Here is an 11,741-nt window from a genome sequence, read left to right as displayed (position 1 = left end):
TACACCTCCAATAATGTTGACTCCACCACCTCCCCAGGCAGCACACTCTAATGGGCAATCAGTCTATCTGTGTAGAATTTCTTCCTTACATCCCGTCTGAACCTCCTCTGGCACAGCTTGAGTCTGTGTCCTCGTGTTCTGGTGCTGGTTGCCTGGGAGAAGAGACCAGCCCCCGCCTCTTTACAACCTCCCTTCAGGTAGTTGTAGAAAGCAATAAAGTCTCCCCTGAGCCTCCTTTTCTCCAGGCTAATCAACCCCAGCTCCCTCAGCCTCTCTTCATAGGGCTTGTTCCAAACCCTTCACCAACTTTGTTGCCCTTCTTTGGACACGTTTCAGCAAGTCAACATCCTTCCTAAACTGAGGGGCCCAGAACTGGACACAGGACTCAAGGTGTGGCCTAACCAGTGATGAGTACAGGGGCAGAATTAACTCCTGCTGGCCACACTGTTCCTGATGCAGGCCAGGCACATTCTGCCCATCTGTCCAGCCTGTTGAGGTCCCTCTGCAAAGCCTCTCTACCCTTCAGCAGATCAGCTCCTGCCCCCAAAAATTTCCTGGCAGCGGTGGGATTCGAACCCACGCCCCCAAAGAGACTGGAGCCTTAATCCAGCATCTTAGACCACTCGGCCACACTACCAGCATCTTGCATCTCTTACCTTGAGACATTGTGGCATTAGGTTGGAGGACCTTGCTTCTCTGAATTGTCTTGGAGGTTTTCTCAGACATGCTAAAGTTTTGGACATGCTTTTAATTATGGGAAAGTTTACATGAAGCAGACTTCGCAGGTTCTTGCTCCACATGAAGGCAGAATACTAAAAAAAAGTCATTACTTTCTGAATTTCCCTGGTCTCAGGAATACTTGTGGAGGAATATTACTTTTGATCAGTCATTATTTACAGCAACATTTCTTTTAGAAAGTCTTTTAAAATAATTAATTCTTCCTTCCTTCTGAATTCCTTCCAAGTTCCTTCCAAATTCCTTCTGAGTTCCTTCCTTCCAAGTTCCTTCCTTCCTTGTTTATTCCTTCCTTCCAAGTTCCTTCCTTCTGAAGTCCTTCCAAGTTCCTTCCTTCCAAGTTCCTTCCTTCCTTGTTCCTTCCTTCCAAGTTCCTTCCTTCTGAGTTCCTTCCTTCCTTCCTTGTTCCTTCATTCCTTCTGAGTTCCTTCCAAGTTCCTTCCTTCTTTCCGAGTTCCTTCCTTCCTTCCAAGTTCCTTCCTTCCTTCCTTCTGAGTTCTTTCCTTCTTAGTTCCTTCCTTCTGAGTTGCTTCCAAGTTCCTTCCTTCCAAATTTCTTCCTTCCAAGTTCATTCCTTCCTTCCTTGTTCCTTCATTCCTTCTGAGTTCCTTCCAAGTTCCTTCCTTCCGAGTTCCTTCCTTCCTTCCAAGTTCCTTCCTTCCTTCCTTCTGAGTTCTTTCCTTCTTAGTTCCTTCCTTCTGAGTTGCTTCCAAGTTCCTTCCTTCCAAATTCCTTCCTTCCAAGTTCCTTCCTTCTGAGTTCCTTCCTTCTGAGTTCCTTCCTTCCTTCCTTGTTCCTTCATTCCTTCTGAGTTCCTTCCAAGTTCCTTCCTTCCGAGTTCCTTCCTTCCTTCCAAGTTCCTTCCTTCCTTCCTTCTGAGTTCTTTCCTTCTTAGTTCCTTCCTTCTGAGTTGTTTCCAAGTTCCTTCCTTCCAAATTCCTTCCTTTCTTCTGAGTTCCTTCCTTCTTTGTTCCATTCTTTCTTCCTTCCAAGTTCTTTCCAAGTTCCTTCCTTCCTTGTTCCTTCCTTCTAATTTCCTTCCGAGTTCCTTCCAAGTTCCTTCCTTCCGAGTTCCTTCCTTCTGAGTTCCTTCCTTCCTTCCTTGTCCCTTCCTTCCATGTTCCTTTGTTCCTTCTGAGTTCCTTCCAAGTTCCTTCCTTCCTTCCTTGTTCCTTCCTTCCAAGTTCCTTCCTTCTGCATTCCTTCCAAGTTCCTTCCTTCTGATTTTCTTCCTTCCAACTTCCTTCCAAGTTCCTTCCTTCTGATTTTCTTCCTTCCAACTTCCTTCCAAGTTCCTTCCTTCCAAGTTCCTTCCTTCTACTTTCTTTCTCTTTCTTTCTTTGAATAGTAAGAGAGTCTTACTTTGAGAGAAATTGTGACATGAAGCTGGGAGCTTGCTCTGAGGTTTATTCCCTGTATTTACAGAAAAAATCTGCAACAACTCTCGGTTGAGTTTTGGCCCTGGTAGCACCCCTTTAATTTCCTAACGTCATGGAGCACACTGGATCAAATGAAATGGTTGGGATGGATGTTGGCTGATTTGTCCCAGACCAGTACAAGAGCAGCATCAGGCAAAGGTCCTGACTCCATGGCCTCCAGTAGAAGTTTGAGTCCAGATCATGAATACTATGCCCAAGTCTTGTCAAGCCCTCCCAGAGACCGACCTTTTCTCATGGTGTCCTGGAAAATTATGCATCTGGCCAGCTGTTGTCTGGCATGCACAGTGCTGAACATGACATGTGCTTCCATTTTCTGTCTCTTGTTTGTGTGAATTGCTACCTGTAGGCTCTGAGATCTAAGTTACCCAAATATGTTCAAGGTGTGGTGCTGAGGGACCTTCTAACCTTGGGTACTGCACAGCTGAAACTCAGCATCAGACACAATTACTCCCATTAAGATTTTGTATTGGGGCACTTAACTCACAGTGTTCACAGTATTACAAGAAGGAAGGATCTGGATGTGATGGAACATGTCCAGAGAAGGGCCACAAGGATGATCAGAGGACTGGAGCACCTCTCTTATGAAGACAGACTGAGAGAGTTGGGGCTATTCAGTCTGGAGAAGACAAGGCTCCAAGGAGACCTAATTGTGGCCTTCCATTATCTGAAGGGGGCTACAAGAAAGCTGGGGAGGGACTTTTTGGGGTTCCAGGTAATGATAGGACTGCGGAGAAAGGAAAAGAAAACTATAAAAACTATAAATGGGTAGATTCAGATTGGATGTTTGGAAGAAATTCTTCCCCATGAGGGTAGTGAGACACTGGAACAGGTTGTCCAGGGAGCCCCATCCCTGGAGGTTTCTAAGGCCAGGCTGGATGTGGCTCTGAGCAACCTGATGTAGTGCGAGGTGTCCGTGCCCACGACAGGGGGGTTGAACTAGGTGATCCTTGAGGTCCCTTCCAATCCTAACAATTTATGATTCTATTCTAAATTCCAGTATAACAATCCAGACGTGAGATCCCAGATCGATTTAGTACTTTTTGTATCTGTACTTTTGTTCTTAATTCATTCAGCTCTACTTGTCTTAATTAGTGGTGTGGTTTAAGCCTAGTGAGCAACTAAGCACTAAGCTGCTGTCTCACTTCTCCCTGGTGGGATGGGGAAGATAAGATGAAGGTAAAAGTAAGAAAACTTGTGGGTTGAGATAAAGACAGTATAATAGGTAGAGCAAAATCCATGCACAGGAGCAAAGCAAAACAAGGAATTCACTCACTGCTTACAACAAGCAGAAAGGTGTTCAGCCATCTCCAGGAATGAGAGATAAAGAGAAAGACCATCACTCCCAAGTATTCCCTTTCCTTCTTCCCTCAGCTTTAGATGCTGAGCACCTGTGAGAGCCCAGTGACTCTATTGCCTCAAAACAAGGTGTGACATACCTGGCCTGAAGAGACAGGGTGATGATTTTGATGGCCCTGAATAGCTCTGGAGGAGAGCTGCTGGCCTGGCAGAATGCCTTAACAATGACAAGAGAGAATTACTGTTCCTTATTTTAAAACCACTGCAACAGCACCACAGAAAGGATGGTGACAGACATTGGACCTGGTAGGGACCTGGTGCACGCTTCACATTGTGACTGGGAAAGACTGAGCACTTCTCCTGCCCACCCCACCCCCGGCCAAAAGCATACAAATGGACCACAACTTCTGGAGTCTACATATTGGATATATCACAGAAGACCCTACTGGAATGTACACCCACCACCAAGAACTTGAACTAATCCTGTGAAAACATCACTGGATTGAAGGGAGAGAGAAGGGAGTAAACAAAAGAGAGGAAACAAGGCCATTCTTTTATATGGTCTGCACTTAATGCCCATTGTAATAGCTACCAGGCTGGGCCTTTTAAAAAGATAGTCTAAATCATCACAAAAGATACCTTCAGATTCTGCCCCAGCTGTATTTCTCACCAAAAAAACCCAAAACACCCAGTAACATCATTTGTATGATAAGCTCCATATTAGCAGCACTCTTTTCTATCTTATTCAGTAACATTTTGTTTCCTTTTAGGTTTTGGAGTTTTTTGTTTGGTTGGTTGTTGTTGTTTTTGGTTTGCTTTTGGCTACTGACAGATTGTCCTGAGATTCTCACTATATAGTCATTACACAGGCTTCTGGCATTTCCTTGTTCTAGACTAGACTACACTAGACTAGACTAGAATAGAACAGAATTAACCAGGTTGGAAAAGATCTTCAAGATCATCAAGTCCAACCTATCATCCAACACAATCTATTCAACTAAACCATGGCACCAAGCACCCCATCCAGTCTTTTCTTAAACACCTCCAGAGATGGTGACTCCACCACCTCCCTGGGCAGCACATTCAATGGCCAATCTCTCTTTCTTGTGAAGAACTTCTTCCTAACATCCAGCCTAAACCTCCTCTGGCACAGCTTGAGACTGTGTCCCCTTGTTCTGGTGCTGGTTGCCTGGGAGAAGAGACCAGCCCTCACCTGGCTACAACCTCCCTTCAGGTAGCTGTAGACAGCAATAAGGTGCCCCCTAAGCCTCCACTTCTCCAAGCTAATCAACCCCAGCTCCCTCAGCCTCTCCTCATAGAGCTTGTGCTCCAGATCCCTCCCCAGCTTTATTGCCCTTCTCTGGACACATTCCAGAAACTCAACATCTTTCCTAAACTGAGGGGCCCTGGGGCCTGGTCTTGCTGTTGCATTAAATACTTAAAAGATTTCAAACCAGCTTAAGAAATATTTTTCTGTCATTTTTTTAACCCTTAAGCCAGCTGGCTAGGATTTTGCCTAGATTGCAAATATCAAAGAGCTGATTCAAAAGTTATGGACTCTCCTGACCCTGTAAGGAGCACTTTGTAATCTTCACATTATACAGTTTCTCTGGAGGATTTATGGATACAAAAGGATAGTGTTTTCTTTGTGGACCAAAAGCTTCATATTGGTGGTGGGGTTTTTTCAGGAATCAAAAGTTCCTTTGGGCTTTATCACATGCATCAGGGATGGAGGTGTTTTCCACTATCAGGTTTTCAGTGCCAGTAGTTGTCACTGGCTTTAGTGAGTCTCACCTAGTACACCTAGCTCAGAATCATAGAATCATGGAATCAACAAGGTTGGAAAAGACCTCAAAGATCATCAAGTCCACCCTGTAACCCAAGGCCTCATGATTACTAGACCATGGCACCAAGTGCTACATCCAGTCCCCTCATGAACACCTCCAGGGACGGTGACTCCACCACCTCCCTGGGCAGCACATTCCAATGGTTAACAACTCTCTGTGAAGAACTTTCTCCTCACCTCGAGCCTAAACTTCCCCTGGCACAGCTTGAGACTGTGTCCTCTTGTTCTGGTGTTGGTTGCCTGGGAGAAGAGACCAACCCCCTCCTGGCTACAACCTTGGCTCAGGTAGCTGTAGACATCAATAAGGTCTCCCCTGAGCCTCCTCTTCTCCAGGCTAACCAGCCCCATCTCCCTCAGCCTCTCCTCATAGGGCTTGTGCTCAAGACCTCTCCCCAGCTTCGTTGCCCTTCTCTGGACACGTTCAAGTGTCTCAATGACCTTCTTAAATTGAGGGGCCCAGAACTGAGCTTCTTGCTGTGCCTGCACAATATGTGAACATTTCTTGAAGAGGCTGAATTTCCTAAGTGCATCCAGAGAAGATGTGGGTGGTAAAGCCAGCTAAGCCAGTATTTGTGCACAGTGAAGTCCCTGTTTGCTACTGATCAGGAACAAAGCTGTGTGAAAGGGGATCTGCTGGAAAGGGTCCAGTGGAGGGCTACAAGGATAATTAGGGAGGAGAGGGTGAGGGACCTGGGGCTTTTGAGCTTGGAAAAGAGAAGACTTAGAGGGGATTTAATAAATGTTTATAAATATCTGAGTGCTGAGTGTCAGGAGGGAAGGGACAAGCTCTGCTCACTTCCTCCCTGTGATAGGGCAAGGAGCAATGGATGTAAGCTGCAGCACAGGAGGTTCCACCTCAACACAACAGGGAGCTTCTTTACTGTGTCAGAGACCACTGGCACAGGGTGCCCAGAGAGGTTGTGGAGTCTCCTTCTCTGGAGATTTTCAGGGCCCGTCTGGATGCATTCCTCTGTGACCTGAGCTAGATTGTATGGTCCTGCTCTCGCGTGGGGGTTGGATTCGATGATCTCTTTGGGTCCCTGCCAACCCCTGACATCCTATGATCCTCTGACCTCCCAGGCTTGTGTCTCCAGTACCACGGAATAGTACCATGCAGTTTTGTTGTGTGACTCTTCAGTATCCTCTCTGAAGTTTACCTTGAAAATTTGTGCAGTGTGTGTTCAACTAAAAAAGCATTTTCCTGGGGTCTGCCAGTGAAAGGAAAACATATGAATGCTCTGGTAGCTAGAAGCTGCTCAGCAGTACAGCACAATGCCTGAACTACTGTGATGCAAAAATAGCTGTGACTTCCTTTCTTCTGTTCCTCTTAAAGGACTCAAGAAGCAGCAACGTGTGTGTTGCTTAATTAGCAGCTGTGCAAGGTGCTACCATTTTCAAACAGAGAACTAGCTATGAATGCTCTAAACCCATGAAAAACTATTGTAGCAGAGGTATCTGCAGCATAGTTTAATATCTTCCTTGATGATCTGGATGAGGGGATTGAGTCAGTCATCAGTAAATTTGCAGACAACACCAAGCTGGGGGCAGGTGTTGATCAGTTGGAGAACAGAAGGACTCTGCAGAGACACCTTGCCAGGCTGGACAGATGGGCAGAGTCCAACAGGATGGCATTCAACAAGCCCAAGTGCCAGGCACTGCATTTTGGCCACAACAACCCTATGCAGTGCTACAGGCTGGGGACAGAGTGGCTGCAGAGCAGCCAGGCAGAAAGGGACCTGGGGGTGCTGATTGACAGCCAGCTGAACATGAGCCAGAAGTGTGCCCAGGTGGCCAAGAAATCCAATGGCATCCTGGCCTGCATCAAGAACAGTGTGGCCAGCAGGAGCAGGGAAGTCATTGTGCCCCTGTACTCTGCATTGGTTAGGCCACACCTTGAGTACTCTGTCCAGTTCTGGGCCACTCAATTTAAGAAGGGCATTGAGACTCTTGAATGTGTCCAGAGAAGGGCAACAAGTCTGGGGAGAGGCCTTGAGCACAAGCCCTATGAGGAGAGGCTGAGGGAGCTGGTGTTGTTTAGCCTGGAGAATAGGAGGCTCAGGGGAGACCATAGTGCTCTCTAAAGCTACCTGAAGGGAGGTTGTAGCCAGGAGGAGGTTGGTCTCTTCTCCCAGGCAATCAGCATCAGAACAAGGGGACACAGTCTCAAGCTGCGCCAGGCGAAGTCTAGGCTCAAGGTGAGGAGAAAGTTCTTCACAGAGAGAGTTGTTAGCCATTGGAATGTGCTGCCCAGGGAGGTGTTCAAGAGGGGACTGGACCTGACACTTGGTGCCATGGTTTAGTAGTCATGAGGTCTGTGGTGACAGGTTGGACTTGATGATCTTTGAGGTCTTTTCCAACTTTATTGATTCTATGATTCTATTCTATGATAGTCATGTAATAACCTATTCTGTTTGAAACAAGGGATAAGTTTTGGCAATGAGTTCACTGACAGAACAGTATTTCCTATCTGAATGTAAGAATGGATAAAGATCAGTTTTCCTGGCCACTTAGCAATGCAGGGAAAATACTGACAATATGTCTGTCCATTCAGGTCACAACCCCCTAACTCTGTTGTCTCTGCTGGGATACAAGTATTAAAATGGTCTTTTAGTGGCTCGATAAATCTTTTCAGATCAAAACCACTCCAGCCTAAACCTCGACTCTGTTGATCCAGAAAAATATTTTTGCAATTTTTTTTGTCATTGTGTTTTTGAGCAGAGAGTTTAATCTCAGACTTCATGTTCCCAGATCACTTTTGGTGGAGATTCAGAACAAATTATTGTTACAAAGTAGTTTGATATAAAGCAAATATCATTATATGTGGCTGAAGAAAAAATTATGAGAATGCCCAATGCATGCACATGTTGTCCTGCACTAAATGCCATCTTTGTGTTCTGCTGTGCCATGGAGGAGTGAGAAGGTTGACAAAGGCTGCCACTTTCAAAGATGATCTCTTCAGAGATAGTTCCTGCATGCTGGTCAACAGAGTAGGCAAGGTCATAGAAATCATAGAATCAATAAGGTTGGAAAAAACCTCAAAGATCATCAAGTCCAACCTATCACCCAACACCTCATGACTATTAAACGATGGCACTAAGTGCCACGTCCAATCCTTTTCTGAACACCTCCAGGGATGGTGACTCCACCACCTCCCTGGGCAGCACATTCCAATGGCAAATTACTCCTTCTGGGAAGAATTTTCTCCTCACCACCAGCCTAAACTTCCCCTGGAACAGCTTGAGATTGTGTCCTCTTGCTTTGGTGCTGGTTGCCTGAGATAAGAGACCAACCCCCACATGGCTACAACCTCCTTTCTGGTAGTTTCGGAGAGCAATAACGTCTCCCCTGAGCCTCCTCTTCTCTGGGCTAAACCACCTCAGCTCCAGTCTCTATCTGAAGTCTCTTTCCAAAATCATATCTCTGCTCATGGTTGGTCTGGTGGAAATGATCTGTGCCCTCTTCTGATGCATGCAATCAGCTGTCCTGAGAGGGACAGAAAGTGGTGGGCAGTCTGCCCTTTCTATGTCTTGAATATGAATTCCTGGACACAGACCACTTGCACTGCAAATACCTTGCAAAACTCTTGACCACTACCCTTTTGGATGCCCTTTTGCAGTTCCAGGGTCCACAAGCTGCCTGCCAGAGGGTGACAGGAGGCAGACCTTGGTCACACCTCTGAACCCATCTGTTGTGCCACCTATAAAATATCCCAGTTCCTTGGGCCTTTCAATGGGAGCTATTCAAAGGCAGCTGACCCCCGCTGACCCATCTGGTGCTGGCTGTTTTCTTTGCTGGTCTCAGTGTTGAGTGTACACAGCAGTGCTATGGTTTCATCAAGTGCTCAAGCCCAAACTCTGAGTTTTTCACCTTCAGCTATCAAGAGCTGGGCATTCACTTATCTCATCTCAAACTTGTTCTCTGAAACATACCTCTGCTGAAACATGGTGTTTGTTATGTTTAATCTACTTTGCACAGCTTTGGAAAAGGCTCAGCCAGTCCTGCCTTGCCATCTACATTACCTTAGTATGTTGATGATTGCTGTATCCTCTTTTCCCTGGATGGATCAGAAAAAGTGCGGACAGGTCTTACAAAGTGTAAACCTTGCATCTTATTTGCCTTCCCCTCCTGAGTATGAAATTTCACAGAAATCCTATAATATTTGTAGCAGAAACGCAGCTGGTGCCATTTGTCTGTAGAGGCACACTCATGAAAAACAAGTATAAAAATAGGGAAAAAAATCCAAACACACACCAAACCAGCACACATCATAGGATCACAGGATAGTAGCAGTTGAAAGGGACCTTCAAAAATCATCAATTTCAACCCCCCTGCCAGAGCAGGACCATAGAATTTAGCATGGGTCACACAGGAACACATCCAGATGGATCTTGAAAGTATCCAGAGAAGACGACTCCACAGTCTCTCTGGGCAGCCTGTTCCAGTGCTCTGTGAGCCTTGTAGTGAAGAAGTTCCTCCTCATGGTGAGGTGGAACCTTCTGTGCTGTAGTTTATATCTATTACCCCTAGTCTTGCCACAGGGTGCAATGGAGAAGAGCCTGACCCCTCTGTCTTGACACTCAGCCCTCAGATATTTATAAACATTTATTAAATCCCCTCTCAGTCTTCTCATCTCCAGGCTGAAAAGCCCCAGGATTCTCAGTCTCTCCTCATAGGGCAGTGCTCCAGTCCCTTCATCATCCTGGTAGCTCTCTGTCGGACTCTCTCCAGCAGATTCCTGTCCCTCTTGAACTGGAGAGCCCAAAACTGGATGCAATATTTCAGGTGAGGTCTCACCAGGAGAGAGTAGAGGGGGAGGAGAGCCTCTCTTGATCTGCTGGACACACTCCTCTTAATGCACCCCAGGATCCCCTTTGCTTTCTTAGCCACAAGGGCACATTGCTGACCCATGAAGAACCCACCAGGAACCCCAGGTTCTTCTCTGTGAGGCTGCTGTCCAGCAGATGACCTCCCAACCTGCAGGTTTTTTATTCCTTCCCAGATGTAGGACACCCCCACCCCTTTATTGTCTCAGCTGTCTATTAACCTCTGAGCTGTTTACTTACCTGTATAATATCTTGGGACCTGACTGTGCTGCAGTCATTGAACATCATCTTAGGACTAAAATTAAAGTTGTTTTCAGGAAAAATTTCTTTCACCCATCTGCAGGCAAAGTCCCTGATGGCCTTTTTATTTTGTCTTCACATTCTGCTGAGGTAGCAGTGCTGAAGCCAGAAGCTGTTGAAATGAAAGGTTTTGCTCTCTCTGTCACTGTAAATGGACTGTGGAGAGGAAGCATTTGAGGATAGTGACTCCAAAAAGTGATCCCAGCATTAGTTTCTGATGCTGGAGTGCCAGACATCTCTTAAAATCAGCTCTCACAGACTTTGGAGGTGACAGTTATGGTAGACAGAAAGAAATCCAACTTCTGTGTGCTTTGCTAACAATACAAATATATGTTTTCTGTAAACTTTTGCCTAACTTTTGGTAATAAGTTAACAAGGACCAAATAACTGGCAAACTTTTTATATTATACAGGTTGAGCTGGATGCAGCTATTTGCTGCTGGCTCTGCTCTTTGAGCTGCACAAACCATGGGAATAAATCAAACCTGTTTTGAGGAGGAACACACTCCTAGACCTTAGGTGTATAGAGGAGTCTTTTAAATACAAAATATGCCTTGAGAAATACTTGAGAGTGCAATTAGTAAAAAGTAGTAGAGATGTGAAACATTCCATTTCTTATACCCAAGGAATGCAAGTGAAGCAATGTTATTTATCATTATGATTAACCAATGCTGAAACCTGAAGCTAAAATAAAATCATCACCTACCACTGGAATATCTGAGATCTAAACACATGATGTGCATTGACTTTTTTAGGTGTCATCTCTGTTGAACATTGTAAAGAACAGAGCTTCCTCATAAAGGTGTGTGTGGGGGGGGGAATATCCATTGTTCCTCTTCAGCAGCTGCTATGTGTCATCAATTACATGTTGAAGGACAGCTTTGCAGCGAGTGTAACCTAGTGTTAACTCCCTTAATATTGGTGAAAAGAATAGGATCATTCTGATTTATACCAGCAGGCTTTTATTTCACCCATTTCTGCCAGATCAGCTAGTTCACAGTGACCTGTGGACAGCAGTCCACTGTGCTGGTGGGCAGTCCACTGTGCTGGTGGACAGCAAGATCTCCATGGGACAGCAATGTGCCCTTGTGGCCAGGAGAGCCAATGGGATCTGGGGTGCATCAGGAAAAGTGTGTCCAGCAAGTCTAGGGAAGTTATTCTCCTCTTCTACTCTGCCCTGGTGAGACCACACCTGGAATACTCTGTCCAGTTTTGGGCTCCCCAGTTCAAGAAAAACAGGGATCTGCTAGAGAGAGTCCAGCAGAGAGCAGTGAGGATGATTAGGGGTCTCGAGCATCTCTCC

The 11,741-nt window shown here is 45.8% G+C and overlaps 1 protein-coding gene and 1 non-coding gene across 2 annotated transcripts; both read right to left on the bottom strand.

Annotated features, from left to right (window-relative positions):
* Window positions 1-555: 555 nt before the first annotated feature.
* On the bottom strand, window positions 556-637 carry TRNAL-AAG (transfer RNA leucine (anticodon AAG)). Its single transcript has one exon. It is a non-coding gene; the product is annotated as a tRNA-Leu (tRNA).
* A 508-nt stretch (window positions 638-1,145) lies between these two features.
* Window positions 1,146-10,427, bottom strand: LOC137445769 (ribosome-binding protein 1-like). The gene is made up of 3 exons (XM_068147761.1): window positions 10,380-10,427; window positions 3,611-3,687; window positions 1,146-2,073 (listed from the first exon to the last, which is right to left on the bottom strand). Exons 1-3 carry the CDS (start codon window positions 10,425-10,427, stop codon window positions 1,146-1,148), a joined length of 1,053 nt encoding a protein of 350 aa, XP_068003862.1.
* Between the last annotated feature and the right edge of the window lie 1,314 nt (window positions 10,428-11,741).

Source organism: Melanerpes formicivorus, unplaced genomic scaffold, assembly GCF_026170545.1.
Source record: "Melanerpes formicivorus ecotype bairdi unplaced genomic scaffold, bMelFor1.0.p_v2 SCAF_15, whole genome shotgun sequence".
In the NCBI taxonomy this organism is placed as follows: Eukaryota; Metazoa; Chordata; class Aves; order Piciformes; family Picidae; genus Melanerpes; species Melanerpes formicivorus.
The sequence above is the reverse complement of the archived record's forward strand: the minus strand, read 5'-3'. Positions and strand labels throughout refer to the sequence as shown.